A 14434-nucleotide genomic window follows, 5' to 3' on the forward strand; every position below is an offset into this window, starting at 1 on the left:
ATACCGCGTGTCGCGTCGTGGGGTTGGGGGGGGGGGGGGGGCACAAAAACACACGAAAAAGCCTTTGGTGATCGGAGTGTGGTCCCGTGGTCCCCAGAAAGCACACACACACATGCCATTCCATATACTCAAGGTATAGGGTCTGCGCGGTGTCTCTAGCTCTATCACAAACAACCCCTGTCTTGGCACGTCGATCCCAATGAACACATACACAGTCAAGTGTGTGCGTGACGACCGGCGCATACATACACCCTGCGCCACACCTCTGGCTCTCCCTCCCCGCCCTCTCCCCTCTCATGCGTCCCAAGACCCACTCCTCAAGTCATCACAGAGACTTTTCCCAGCTCACTCGCCAGGCGTGACGGACGCCTTGCCCGAACCGGTCTTCCGTTTGCGCATAAAGTATACCAAGCCGGCGATGAAGACGAGGGCGGCGATGCCGCCGAGCACGCCGCCGATAATGCCGCCCATCGGAGGCCCCTCGTAGGGCGGCGGGGCCGGCGGGTAGTTGTAGCCGCCGCTGGTGGCAAGAGTGATTACATTGGAGCCTGAGCTTGCAGAGGCGCTCTCCAGGATGTCCTGGAGGGTTGCACCCATGTAGTTATTCGTGTTGAGGTTTGATTGGACCCAATCCGGGTCGTTGAGGTTCGTGCTGGCCGTGCTGGCGGCGGTCAGGCTGGTGAACAGTAGGGTCACCTTGATGACCACGCTCCCCGCGTAGGTCTCGCAGCTGGACCTGTCCGACGCGCTGGTATCGGCGATAACCTCGGCGCACCACTTTTGGGCCTTGGTCGTGCCGTCCGACTCGATATCGGTCACCTCCTCGATGGTCATGTTAAACGTCGCCTCGTACTCGACCTCGTTGTACGCCGTCGTGGTGATGCCCGGCGGCAGAGGCGGGGCGGGCGGTGGCGAGCTGTACCACGTGCAGGTGCTGGAATCGTGGCTGGTCACCATGGAGTCGTAGTTGACGGCCATGGGGTGGCCGCAGCCAATCACCGTGCTCTTACACGTCCCGTCGTTGCCGGTGGCGGCCGGGTTATAGTTGACGGCGTACGAGTCGGTGCAGCCAAACACCTTGCCGGTGCAGTTCGAGTTGACGGTCGCGGTCGGCTCGAAGTTGGCCGAGTAGAGGTGGTCCATGCAGCCGATGATCGGGTACTTGCACCAGTTGCCGGTGTCGACAGTCGCCTTCGAGTCGTAGTTGACGGCGAGGGAGTCCATGCAGCCCTCGATCGCAACCACGCAGTCGGCCGGATCGGTCGCAGCGGCGTTGTACGGGAACTTGGTCGTCTCGTTGGTCGAGTACGTGCTCCCCCAAATGCCATACGGCAGGAGTGGCAGCGAAAGCCCCGGAGCGAACTTGCCGCCGTAGCCATTGAACGTGGCAGTGCCCGACGGAGCGCCATCGTAGAGGCCCTGGTCGATGCTGCAGCCCGACACCTTGGAGACGCAGGTGCCCGCCACCGTCGCCTCGGAGTTGTAGTTGTACGCCGTCGGGTCCATGCAGCCGATCGTCGGGTACGTGCAGCGGTCCGACTGCTTCGCGGTCGGGTCGAAGTTCAGCGCAGTCGGGAAGAGGCAGCCCTTCTCCGAGACGTCAGCTGGCACAGCGCAGGCCTGCGGCACGTGCACCTCCGCCTGCGGCTCGAGCGCCTGTAACGCCAACCCGAGCACGACGTTGCAGCGTTGTTAACAGCCGGCTGTGAATGTCCCACGATGCACGGGCGAACGGAATCGTGTAGATGAGTGTAGGAGTGTCAGGAACTCAGGATGCTGCAATCAGGGGGGGTGTGTGTGTGTGGGGGGGGGGGGGTTGTCGACAGTGCGAGAGGGAGCACGGGCGAGAGGGATGGAGGCACGCGTGCGGAGGGAGGGGGGAGGACGTGTAGAAAGAAAGAAAGAAAACAGACACGCCAAACGAGGGATGGGACGAGGACAGGGTCCCCACCTGCACGAGCAGGATTTTGGAAGGACGATCAGGGGGACAGGTGGGGCTCTCCTGCTCCTGACAAGGGACACGACAGGCTCGCAGCGCGGTGCGCGGAGGACGTGTAAATAAATAAATAAATAAAACGGGCACGCCAAACGAGGGGTGGGAGAGGGACAGGGTCCCCACCTGCACGAGCAGGATCTTTGAAGGACGATCAGGGACACAGGGGAACGGGAGCGGGGAGCGCATCGCGACACGGAGGGGGGCTGGGGGCAGGGTTCACCCACACGACAGGGTCCCAGGGATTCCTCTCTCGTATAGGACAGGTTGCACCCGGCGGCACGGGGGCAGGCGCGGGCCTCCTACTGGTTGCGCTCTCCTAGTTCTCCTGCTCCTGACAAGGGACAGCGACAGGCTCGCAGCACGGTGGACTCCCTATTCCACTGGCGATCTCTCTCGACTAGCGACCTTCCTCCGGCTTCTCACCAGCAGTCTCTCACTACCACGGGCACACTGACAGAGGCGGCCAAAAGGCTCACGTGGGTGGCAGGACGTGTAGAGCAAATGGTGGAATGTTTAAAGATTCTTTTCCGAGGGACGAGATGAAGCGCGTGAGCGTGGCGCTCCTGCTCGCTGCGACGCCGGCCGTCGCGGTGAGCCACGTCGCGCGCGTGCGCGCACCGCGGCCCGCGCACCGCCACGCGCGAGTTGCCTCCGTCGCCGTGGTCGACGTGCGGCAGCGTGGCGTGGGCCTTGGCAGCAGCGCAGCTCGAGGACGGCTGCCAGTGATGCTGGAGGGCGGTCCGCCGCCGGAGCCTAGCGTCGAGGAGGAGGTATTTGGCGAGATGGAGGGCGAGCTCGACCGCTTCGATCGGCTGCTGAAGCGGCTGCCCACCGTGGCGGTCGGCACGTCGTCCAACGCCCTCGTCGTCCTGTCCTCCATCTTTGCCTGGTTCGTCACGCCCACGCGGATTCCGGCGGCGGTGACCGTGGGTGTGGCCGGCGCGGCGGGCAAGCAGGTTGGGGAGAAGCTGCGCAACCGGCGGCGCGCCGTCGTCCCCGCGGCGATCGCCGAGATGGTGAACAAGGACGGCCTCAAGCGGCTCGACCGCGCAAAGGTCGCCTGGCGGGCGGAGCGGTACTACATTCCATTAGATGAATAAGGATATGATATTGCTGCATGTTGTGTCGTAAGGTCGCCCGGCTGGCGGAGCGGTACGACGTCCCGCCCGAGCTCTTCGAGGAGCAGCTGCGCGGCGTATATGCGCGCTTCCTCGGCGCACTCGTCGACGACGAGGAGGCGCCGCCGCAGCCACTCCCGCCTCGCCTCTCCTCCCTCCGCCTCGCCTCCCCTCCCTCAGCCGTTGCCTCCCCCGCCCCCGCCCCCCTGGCTGCCTCACCTGCCCGCCGACTGCCTGCTCGGCCGCCAAGGTGGAGCCTTCCGACGTCTCGAAGCTCGCGGCGCTGCGGCGCGGGCTCGGGCTCGGCTGGAAGGTGAGTCCGTCGTATCCACCTTGATGAGGGGAGAGAGGAGTGGGCCCTAATCAGCGTGGCTCGGCTGGAAGGCGACCGAGTCGATCCACGTCGCCGAGGCAGCCTCTCTCGCCGGCGAGGAGGCGCCGGGCGCCGAGCTTCCCGAGCCGCTCTCCAAGCTGCTCTGGGCGTCGATGACGCTCTTCTCGACCTCGCGCGGCTCTGCCTCAGCAGACGAGCTGCTCTCCACGCTCGGACTGAGCGAGGTGGACGTGTAGCAGCAGCAGCAGCAGCAGCAGCAGCAGCAGCAGCAGCAGCAGCAGCAGCAGCAGCAGCAGCAGCAGCAGCAGCAGCAGCAGCAGTAGTAGTAGGGAGGGGAGCAGTAGGGAGGAGCAGTAGGGAGGAGGAGGAGGAGGAGGAGGAGGAGGAGGAGGGGGAGGAGGAGCAGTAGGGAGGAGCTCTCCTCCGCCCTCGGACCAAGCGAGGGCGGGGCGACCAGCCCCGACCCCCCGCCAGGACCCGGCCCGGGCGCCACCCCCCCCCCCCCCCCCTTTTGGGCACGCCTCAACTCTTTCCCCATCGCAATGCCCTGGCGCACACCCCGCCCCTCTGCCCCGCCCCGCCCCTCTGCCCCACCCCGCCCCTCTTACCGCCTCGCGGCAGGCGCGCGCGCGCGGAGCCGTCAACGAGGTGTCGGCGCCGCTCTATCGTGCGGCTCTCGCGCAGGCCAACCGGCAAAGTGGGGCCGCACCCCGGCCGGGTCCCCTCCCCCGTAGCCTCCCCCGCCCCCTTGCCTGCAGGCGGTCGGTCGGTACAACCGCACGCAGACGCCGCTGGTGCTGCAGACGGCGCGCAAGCCCTCCCCCCTAGCCGCAGCCCTCCCTCCCTGCGGCGGACACTCCTTTTGTGGCGAGTGCAGGTGCGGAAGGCGCTCAACCTGCCGGAGGAGGCGGCGCAGGCGGTGCACCAGGCGAGACCGCATCGGACGGTGTGTGTAGCACGACAGGATGGGGTGAGAGCTCGCCGGGTGCTTTCCTCTTAGGACGTGTACGACTCGCAGCTGGCGAAGTGCCTGCCTTCCCCGGGCGACGATGGCGCGGCGGACGCGGAGCTTAGCGACGAGACAAAGGCACGCCGCAGACTCGAGTAGGCTGCAGCAGACTCCACAGTCGGAGCACCCACATCTCCCCACATCTCCCCACATCTCGGCAGCAGATTCCGCAGCGGAGCAGCCACACAGTGGGAGAGGGGCCGAGTGCGGAGGAGAGGGGCGCACGCGCGTGCTCTAGAGCGGTGCCCCCCCCCCCCCCCCCTTCCCCACAGGCTCGACCGGCTGCTCGCCTCGGCGCAGTACGGAGAGAGCGAGCGCAAGGCGCTCGACGCCGCCGCCACCCAGCTGGGCCTGCCGGAGCCGCTCGCGCGGAAGCTCGCCCTCGACGCGTACTACGGCTGGCTCCTCGACCTGACTGAGGGCTTCGGCTCGCGGAGCAGCGACGCCAAGGCGGAGCTCGAGCGCTCTGCCGAGCTGCGCGCCTGTCTGCAGCTCGAGCCCTCCGCCGTCGGCGAGCTCTACTCCAACACCGAGATCGACGCGTCGGTGTTGTCCGCCTGCTGCGACGCCCTCGCGCCCGGCTCGGAGTACGAGGCGATGGAGACGATGCAGCACCTCGAGCGCGCGCTCGACGCGCGGCCCGGCGTCGTGGCGCAGATCCTCCGCACCTCGTGATGGTGGCGAGTGCCGCCGGATGCAATGCACGAGCAGCGAGGAGCGGTGAGGATGCTCTTCCGTCAAGTTAACCGACGCGCTCGCGAACGAGTCCGAATATCGCGGCATCAGCAATCACAGACTACCTATTGGTGCCCCGCCCCCCGAAATTGGTGGGGCGGGGGAGAGAGAGCGACGAGACTCGAGAGAGCTGTGCAAGGTCTTGTACACGCGGGCTACCCGTCGAGAGCAGCAGGGGGAGAGAGATGGCATGAGGGAGATGGGTTCTACATTGCGGAGTGGGCGAAAGAAAAGTGTAAGAGCAACCTTAGGGGACCCCTAGGCTTAAAAGGGTGGGGAGCAAAGGAGTAGTGCGCATCCTCGACTGCCGCCCCTCACAGCTCGATGTGGGCGATGGCCAGGTTGCAGGTTCCAGGCACTGTGCGTGGCCCACTGGTTGGGTAGTAGTCTAAGTTCTGAGCCTGGAGGCCTAACGGGTCTAAGTGTGGCTAGCCACGCTGGAGTGCTTGAGCGGTCTAAGATCAGCGGGAGCCTCTTACATCGGCTAAGTCGGCCGTGGACGGCCTGGGGCCAAGAGGCTCCCACCGTGATCAACGTACAACGATACGGCGCAGCCCCCAAATTTTCTTCGCCTGCGGCGGGCGATCGATCCTTCTCATGCTCAGCAATCGCCGCCTCAGCATCCTCCTCTTCCGATTCTCGTTGCTGCTTCTTGAGCGCAATCTTCGGCGACTTCTCGCCAAACAGTTCTCACAAATAGCCTCAAGCTCAAACAAACGCGTGTCAGAGAAGCCTGTGTATGCTGGTCCTCTTTGAACGATCCGCGCGTGAGGTAGCATAGGGCCTTGTTGGCAGCAGCCAGCTTGTTGCGCTGCTTCGTTGCGATGAGCTGATTGGGATCGCAGAAGTGCATGCCAAGCACCGCCACGATCTTGAAGCAGAACACATCGCAACCGCATCGTCCGCACTGCCATCGGCATGCCGCGCCCGCCGCTTCGCCGCAGCCGCCTTAAGGCACGCATAGCGGCAGCATATGGTACGTTGCGCGTACTTGAGCAGGCGTTGCGCGCCGCAAGTGGCGCACTGGCCCTGGGAGAAGGCGATATGGCGTCGTGCGCGGCAAACGTTGGTCGGGACGCGTCCAGGTATTTTTCGTAAACCTGAAAGCTTTTCAGGTATACCCGGGTTTTACCCGGAGTTGGCCTTATGTTGTAGGATATTGGCCTTATGTCGTCTAAGTTCATGGCCCCCGACCATGAGGGTCTAAGTCTGAGCCCGGCTCCGTGCGGGGGCTAAGTTGAGCGCTCGCTCGCTGCAGAGGCTAAGTGTAGAGCGACCCTCTAGCCCTACTACCCAACCATTCGTGGCCCCGCACGCGGCGGCGCGGCACCGTCCGGCCAACCCGTCGCGAGGAAGCCCTGGCGCGCCTGCGGCTTAAACGGCTTAAAACGGGCCTAGGCCCATTTTAAGGCTGCCTGGGCCGCCGAATCCTTAAACGGTCTTAAACGCTTAAACGGTGCGGGAGAGCTCCCGTGTCATCGGCCGAGGTCGATGGTCCGGGAGGCTCCCGGTAGAGCCGTATGCGGTAGACGCCGTAGGCCGGGAAGCTGGCTACAGTCAGCTAGCACGCGTCCCCTATGCGAGTATGGCTCCTGCCAGTGCACCAGACTTACAGATGTGTCTTCAGAGGCGGGTTTGTGCCCAATAACGGCAGTATTGGACAATTGGAGAAAACGGCGCGGAACCCAGCGACGCATGCCGGTGAGGCCGATTTTCTTAAACGGTCTTAAAAGAGGGACCCCCCGTGCCTGCAATCTCTTAAATGGCAAGTTAAGCCCCCAAACCTCCTCGTTTCTTAAAAGGTCTTAAAAAAATCCAAGAGAGTAGTAAGATCTAAGAAGGCGGGAGAATCCAAAAAAGCCGCCCAAAAAGCCACAAAAAGCCAGCGAGCCTCCCGTTACGCGATTGCTCGCGAAGCGCAGCATGATGCGTGGCCAGCGTGGGAGCAGGCCGGCGCCGACGCTGCCAGAAAATCCGGCCCTCAGAACCCTAGGGTCCCCTAAGAGAGCAACCGTTACGCCTTTGAGGCTTGATCTCTCACCCACCCAGCACCAGTGTCTCACACGGACGACCACTCACGGGCGCCGCGCGCAATGGGCGCCGGCTTCGAGCGCAGCCGCGGCTGGCGGGCTAAAATAGACTTTGCATTAGACAAGACTGTATTCGACGAGCACGCGATGCCGCTTGAAGCCGCTCGAGCCAAAGCAGAGGTCAAAGCGTCCAAGCGTCCCGACCTCCTTGGCTTCTCCAAGCCCTCCTGGAACTCCTCCACACTGCCAGAAAACTTTGTTCCGTTTCCAGAGCGACCGATGATGCACCAATTGTCCAAGTATCACTCGCTCAAACGGTTCGACTACGACCACCGTGCTGAAGTGCTGGAGGCAAGTGATGGCAACTCCGACTCCCAATATATTGGCCGGGGAAGCAAACTGCAGTACACGGAGCGGCACATCGCACGCTCAGCGCCGGCGTTGAGCATTTTACGATCGGCCCCACTTCATCCAGCGCTGAGGGATAAGGCGCGGTGGAACGTGACGACCGGGGGCGAACCACATGAGGCGGCCAAAGCGCACAGGCTGCGGGCGGAGATGCAGCTCCGTTCCGCGGCACGCAACTCGAGGAGGCACGGGGTTCCTCCCGGTCGCGTGGGAGCTATGGAGCGCTCCGTTGCACTCATTGATCAAGAGCGAGCCCGCAAGAAGGCGACACGACTCTTTGGAAACACAGCCCGTCCCGATTCACGGCCGCCGCTCTCGGAATCTGATAAACTTGAGCTATCGCCGAGTCGGCAAGTGCCTTGCAAAGCAGTGACCACCTGGAGCCTTGGCGGCTTCTGCTGAGTCACTGGTTCTTCGCCGCTGCGGTATAGCTCAGAGAGAGGGGGTTGGGGTCTGTCATCAGCAGTCACGAGTGCCAGCACCACCGCAACATTCTGTTTGTGCCAGTCTTAGGTGTATTGTTGGCAAATCAAGACACAGAGCTCACACAGAATCACAGCGGGAGGAAAGCGGCGAGTCGCCAGTGTGCAAAAAAGAAAGAAAGAAAACCGAACCCAAGGGAGGGATGGGGGGGGGGGGGAAGAAAGAAAACAGACAACCCAAACGAGGGATAGGGGAGGAGGACAGGGTCCCCACCTGCACGAGCAGGATTTTGGAGGACGATCAGGGGGACAGGTGGGCTCTCCTGCTCCTGACAAGGGACACGACAGGCTCGCAGCGCGGTGCACGGTGGAATCCCAACTCCACTGGCGGTCTCATCTCAGTGGGAGGGATGGGAGTGCGCCAATTAGCACTTGGAGCACTTGGAGTGCATTCATTAGCCTCACATCCATTAGCGCAGCTAAAATGACCGCGCAAGATATAAAGGGTGGCTAAGGGCTCTGCATGCACGCAAGGCGCCCGCGTCGCAGACGCGGTACCATTGACACATCTGCAATATACCCCCACACGAACAAATAGCAAAATCCGAATACCGTGCAGAAACCATGTGATGTCGGCCGTGGTCCGTGGACGGGGGCAAGACTTCAGCTGGTGCCAAGAAAGACTTGGAGCACTTGGAGTGCAGTCATTAACCTCACATCCAGGGCCGGGGAGCTGAGAAGCGCACCCAGCGAGCCGGATGATCGGTATCGGGCTACAAGACATTCGTAAAATTGAAGCCAGGAACGTCCGCCAAATCCGTGCTAGGGAAAGCTGATCGAGCCCAGCGTGCCCGCGGCCGCCTCCCGCGCAGTACCGCCGCTGGGGACGACACGCTGCGGAATCGGATCGAGCCCATGCACGGGCAAAGAAGGACGCTGCAGAAGCGGTTGGAGAGGCAGCCGGCGTCTGCCGTCACAACGAGTCCCAGCGCTGGTTGGACATGCGCGTCGGCTCGCCCGAGGACTGCTGTCGCGACCCTCCCGTCGTGACGCAGCCTCCAACGAGCTCTGCAACCGAGGAGAGTGAGGGTGCGCCTCCCCTCACTGCTGACCTGGCTGCGCACCGCCCCACAAAGCACCCCCTCGAGCATCTCTACAAGAGTACAAGTACAAGGGCGGCCTTCTCCAAGTCGTCAACACGCCCGGCGGCTCCGGCAAGACTTTAGCCTTGGCCACCCTCCTTGCGGAGCAGGAGGAGATCCGCTCTCGGTCGGCAACGTGGCAGCTAGTCGCGGGACTCGGTAGTTGTGACCCCCCTCTGAGTGAGGACAGGAGAGAGAGAGCTTTTGTGGTGTTTGGTGTACGCAATAACGGGACAGGGTAGTCGTTCTCTCTAGCTCCCCTTCTAGCTCTTAGCATGAGCTGGCCTGCGCCCTGTGTCCGACCCCTTTTGCGCAGCAACACCTTAAACTTTTAGGCCCTCCAAATTCGGGTCGGAGCGTAGGCGTAGCGGAGTGGGCCCCGAGTTTGAAAAGGGCGACGGACGCTTGCTTCCTAGCCTCCAACAACGCCTCCCCGGCGCAGAGGGGCCCCCGGAGGGATGCCCAACCGCTCCACGCCACGCCGCTTGCGGCGGTCCTATTCCCAGCTCCGCTGACGCACTTGGAGCACTTGGAGTGCAGTTGGTAGCCTCACATCCAGGGCCGGGGAGCTCAGAAGCGCACCCAGCGGGCCGGATGATCGGGATCGGGCTACGGGCTAGAGAGCCCTGACCCCTAAGAGCTAAGTAAGGGGGGGGTGCGCGGTCGCAGGGCCATAACACGTCTCCGAGGGATAGTTCCGTGTACCGGGTTACCCCTTAACTGCAGAACGCACCCTCATCCTCGACCGTGGGGAGGTGCGCGGTCGCAGGGCCATAACACGGGTCTCCGAGGGTTGGTTCTGCGCTCCGGGTTTCCCCCAGCGGCGGAATTTTTCCCTCGCGCTGTGGGTCCCCCTAGCTGCGGAACGCCCCCTCTACTCGGAGCTAAAGAATACTCTCCGAGGGATAGTACCGCGCTCCGGGTTTCCCCTAGCAGCAGAACGCCCCCTCTACTCGGAGCTATAATACTTGGAGCACTTGGAGTGCAGTCGGCAACCTCACATCCAGGGCCGGGGAGCTGAGAAGCGCACCCAGCGAGCCGGATGATCGGCATCGGGCTACGGGCTAGAGAGCCCTGACCCCTAGCTAGGGGGGGTGCGCGTTCGCAGGGAAAGGGCACTTGGAGCACTTGGAGCATAACACGGGTCTCCGAGGGTTAGTTCTGCGCTCCGGGTTTCCCCCAGCGGCGGAATTTTTCCCTCGCGCTGTGGGTCCCCCTAGCTGCGGAACGCCCCCTCTACTCGGAGCTAAAGAATATTCTCCGAGGGTTAGCCCCGCGTACCAGGTTTCCCCTTAACTGCAAGGACGCCCCCTCTACTCGGAGCTAGTGATACGTGATACGGGAATACGTACCGCCCCCACGCAGTACCTACACTAATCGACGAGAATACAAGAATACGCAGCTGCGAGACGCCTTACTCGAAGATAATACGAGAATACGCAGCTGCGAGGCACCTGTCGAGCAGCTTCCACGGCGAGCAGCTTACTTGAGGCGGCGAGGGAGGAGGCGAAGGCGAGGGAGGAGGAGGCGGCGAGGGAGGAGACGGCAAGGGAGGAGGCGGCGAGCGAGGAGGAAGCGAGGGAGGAGGCGGTGAGGGGGGGGGCGGCGAGGGAGGAGGTGGCAAGGGAGGAGGCGGCAAGGGGAAAGGCGGCGAGGGAGGCGGCGGCGAGGGAGGCGGCGGCGAGGGAGGAGGCGGCGAGGGAGGAGGAGGTAGAGGAGGCGGCGAGGGGGGAGGAGACGAGAGAGGAGGAAGCGAGGGAGGAGGCGGCGGGGAAGGAGGCGAGAGGGGAGGCGGTGAGGGAGGAGGCGGCAAGGGATGAGGCGGCAAGGGAGGAAGCGGCGAGGGAGGAGATGGCGAGGGAGGGGGCGGCGAGGACGGCAAGGGATGAGGCGGCGAAGGAGGAGGCGGCGAGGGAGGAGGCGGCAAGGGGAGAAACGGCGAGGGAGGAGGTGGCGAGGGAGGGGGAGGCGAGGGAGGGGGTGGTGAGGGAGGAGACGGCGAGGGAGGAGGTGGCGAGGGAGGGGGGGGAGTGGGGGGGGAGGGAGGGGGTAGCAGGGGAGCAAGGAAGGGGATGGCGGAGGAGGCGAAGGCGGGCGAGGAGGCGGCGGGGGTTGGCACGGAGGCGGCAGAGACGAAGAGGGGGGAGGGGGGGGGAATGAGAGAGAAGGAGAGAAAGAATGAGAGTGAGAGAGAGAGAGGGGTAGGATGGGAGGGAGAGAGAGAGGGGGAAAGGGAGGGTTTGGAATCTCCGACTCCCGGGTGGAGACACTGCCCTTTCCAGGAGTCACGTGTCCCCAACGACCGACAGTCGGTAATGAGGGTTGGTTGGTTGAGGAAGACGCAGCTGCGAGACGCCTATAAAGAAACAGCGAGGTAAAGTTCGGCGGCTATGATAAACCGAAAGTTGTCGTAAAACGCGGGCGAAAGCAAAGCAGAGGGCGGGCGCTTTCTGCCGCAGCGATGCCCGCAGCCTGTCGAGCAGCTTCCGCGGCGCACATGCGCCGCGGGGTTGAACGACAGCCGCGCCTCTCGAGCCACCCGTGCCACGCGCGGCGACGCGCACCCTGCGCGCCAGTCGGCGCACTGGCAGTACTGCACCAGCCAGCACGGCGTGGAGCAATGCATCCAGGGCATTGTGTTGGGCGCCAGCCAGCATGCCTCAGCACAGAGCAAGAGCGCATGCTGCGCACCCTGGCGCAGCACCAGCTCGCCTCCAATCAGGCACTCTCACCACTGCACAGCCGCCCACGAGCGCCCGCAGCTGCACTGCTCAACGCTCAGGCTCAGGAGCCTCCCCTTGTTATCGCAGCTTTGTGCAGCGCAGCGTGCGAGCAGCGCAGCGCCAGGCAGACCCGTGGCACGCCCGGGCAGCTGTGGGACGGAGGCCCGCCGAGCGAGTGCGAGCCGCATCGGCGGCCATGTCTCCCGCAGCCGCGAGCGAGCGGCGCAAAGAGGCAGCGTCGCGCATGCTTTTCCGTAACGCTCGCGTGCGTATTCTTATTTTGCTATGTCGCAAGTGTTTAGGAGCACGGCGAGCCGACTGGCGCGTGCTCGCGCGCTCGTCGCCAGCGCGCCGACGCGCGGCATGGCCGGGCCGTCCGGGGCGGGCAAGGGCGACCGGCGTGGGGGGTTCTGGAGCAAGTGGAACGCGGCGACGCAGCAGGAGTTTGCGCAGGAGGTGGCGTTTGAGGGCGACAAACGGTCCGAACGGCGGAGATCGCCCCTCCGATCGGTGGCGCAGGCGGCTGCGCAGGACCCTCGCGACGACTACGACGACCTCGAGTTCCTTCTGGACGACTCGCTCGAGTCGGTGGGCGAGGCAATCGGTGGTGAGGGGCGCGACGGCGGGCGGGGCCAGGCGGCCGAGGAGCTCGAGGCGGTGCGTGAGGCGCTGCTGAGCGACGACGCCGTCTCCGCTCGACGACGCGCCGAGCTCCTTGGCCTGCTCGACGAGCTCGGCCCCGCCGCACTGGCCGCGCCGGCGCGGTACCCGCCTCCCGGCTCCGAGGGGCGGAGGGAGGCGTTGGACCTGGACGAGCTTGGTCTGGACGACGACGGCGGGTCGGGGGACCTGTCGATGGTCTCCTCCTTCCTCGACTCGGTCCGGCTGCGCGAGGCGGGCGCCCTCCCTCCCGGCGGCTTCTTCGCGCACGTCTTGCACACGAGGGCCGTGTCAAAGGCGGCGCACCCCCTTGAGACGCCTCCGAGACACCTCCTGGACTCCTCCGAGACACCTCCTGGACTCCTCCGAGCACCTCCGAGCACCTCCGAGCCACTCCCGAGACAGCTCCCAGCACCTCCGAGCACCTCCGAGCACCTCCGAGCCACTCCCGAGCCACTCCCGAGACAGCTGCGAGACAGCTGCGAGACACCGACCGTCTTGCGCACGGCGTGTCGCAGGTGACGAGCGGGGGCAAGAAGCGCTCCATCTCTGTGCTCGCAGTGGTTGGGAATGGAGCCGGCAGCGCGGGCTTCGGCCTCGGCAAGGACGAGGAGGCGACGGAGGCGCTGGTCAAGGCGTGCAAGGCGGCGCGCAAGCAGCTGCTGCACGTGGACCGCTTCGACGGCCGCCTCTCTCGCACGCCACGCGCTGCTTGCGGAGAGGTCGCCGGATCACTCGCCCAAGCTGTGAGCAGGCCGCACCATCTTCCACGACATGGAGGACACGTGGGCAAGGACCAAGTGCGTCGTCCTGATGCGGCGGGCGGGGTCGGGCACGCGCTGCTCGTGGCTCATGTGGTGATTAATCACTTAATTAGGTCCTTAATGATGTGATGAATTAATTAGGCACGCGCTGCTCGTGGCTCATGTGGAAGATCCTCAACGCCTTCGGCATCACCGACGTCTCCGTCAAGGTGCACGGCTCCAAGAACAAGATCAACCAGACGCGCTGCATCTTCAACGCGCTTCAGCGGATGGTGTCCGCGCGCGACGTCGCGAACAACCGCGGCAAGCGGGTCCTCGACATGACGCCGCGCTCCTCCATCGCCCAGGCAGGCTACCGCCCGGACTAGCCGCCGCAGCTCCAGGAGCGCGACGCATTTATCTATCAACGCGCGCTAGTTCCTGCCCTGGGCGCTGCGTGGGCCAGGGGGCCGCTGCGTGGGGGGCGACCCGACGAGCGGCGAGACTCAGCCAGTGTGGCCGAGTGGGGATCCACAATCACCTCGCCGTCCGCAAAAGCGAGTACTTTCTTGTACACGACCAAACAAGAAGAGGAGAGAGAACACAAAGGCTCGAGACGGCGAGTCGCGAGAGCGAGTGAGCGAGTGCGAGAGACCGGCGGCGAGGCAGACCAGAGCGCTCAAGAGACAAGAGACCGGCAGGCCGCCCGCGCAAAGTCCGCTCGCGCACGCGCTCACACGGTCTCGCCCTCCCTCTCAAAAGCCGCACAAACCCACGAATCGGGACTTGCCTGTGAAAAGAACGTGTCCGGCATGCAGGACGGCGTGGCGAGTCTCGAGCGGCCGATGCGGCCCGACGCCGCGCCGTCCGCCTCTCGATGCGTCACGCGGCCTCCGGGCTGGCCGCCTCGCGGACAAAGAAGGTTGCCTTTGCGTGAAGGCGGGGCGGGGGTGAGCGGGGGGGAAGGGGGAGGGAAAGGAGGCAGCGGGGGGGAAGGGGGGGGGGGGGGGGGCCCTTCCGGCTGCGCCCAGCCAGCTGGGCCCTTCCAAGCGCCAGAGAAAGACCCCCGCAACTGTGGGTGCGGGACTGATGCCTGTCTCCGGGGAGGGGCCTC

The 14434-nt window shown here is 64.6% G+C and overlaps 3 protein-coding genes across 3 annotated transcripts in view; 2 read left to right on the forward strand and 1 right to left on the reverse strand.

Moving 5' to 3' along the window:
* Window positions 1–2535: 2535 nt before the first annotated feature.
* EMIHUDRAFT_466878 (hypothetical protein) lies at window positions 2536–5132 on the forward strand (the record flags this gene model as incomplete). Its single annotated transcript, XM_005790694.1, has 9 exons — window positions 2536–3051; window positions 3129–3233; window positions 3365–3427; window positions 3499–3672; window positions 4070–4096; window positions 4207–4242; window positions 4326–4394; window positions 4449–4474; window positions 4730–5132. 9 exons carry the CDS (start codon window positions 2536–2538, stop codon window positions 5130–5132), a joined length of 1419 nt encoding a protein of 472 aa, XP_005790751.1.
* A 2153-nt stretch (window positions 5133–7285) lies between these two features.
* Window positions 7286–8032, forward strand: EMIHUDRAFT_224709 (hypothetical protein; the record flags this gene model as incomplete). Its single annotated transcript, XM_005790695.1, has 1 exon — window positions 7286–8032. One exon carries the CDS (start codon window positions 7286–7288, stop codon window positions 8030–8032), a length of 747 nt encoding a protein of 248 aa, XP_005790752.1.
* Window positions 8033–12226: 4194 nt separating this feature from the next.
* The window catches only part of EMIHUDRAFT_440164 (hypothetical protein), a 4401-nt gene continuing 2193 nt past the window's right edge, over window positions 12227–14434 (reverse strand). The window contains exons 11-13 of the mRNA XM_005790696.1: window positions 13337–14247; window positions 13094–13266; window positions 12227–12872 (exon numbers count right to left, since the gene is read on the reverse strand). Coding sequence (XP_005790753.1) covers window positions 14203–14247 — 45 coding nt within the window. The 3' untranslated portion in view covers window positions 12227–12872; window positions 13094–13266; window positions 13337–14202. The remainder of the gene's footprint in view (window positions 12873–13093; window positions 13267–13336; window positions 14248–14434) is intronic.

This window comes from Emiliania huxleyi (genome assembly GCF_000372725.1).
Source record: "Emiliania huxleyi CCMP1516 chromosome Unknown EMIHUscaffold_119, whole genome shotgun sequence".
NCBI lineage: Eukaryota > Haptophyta > Isochrysidales > Noelaerhabdaceae > Emiliania > Emiliania huxleyi.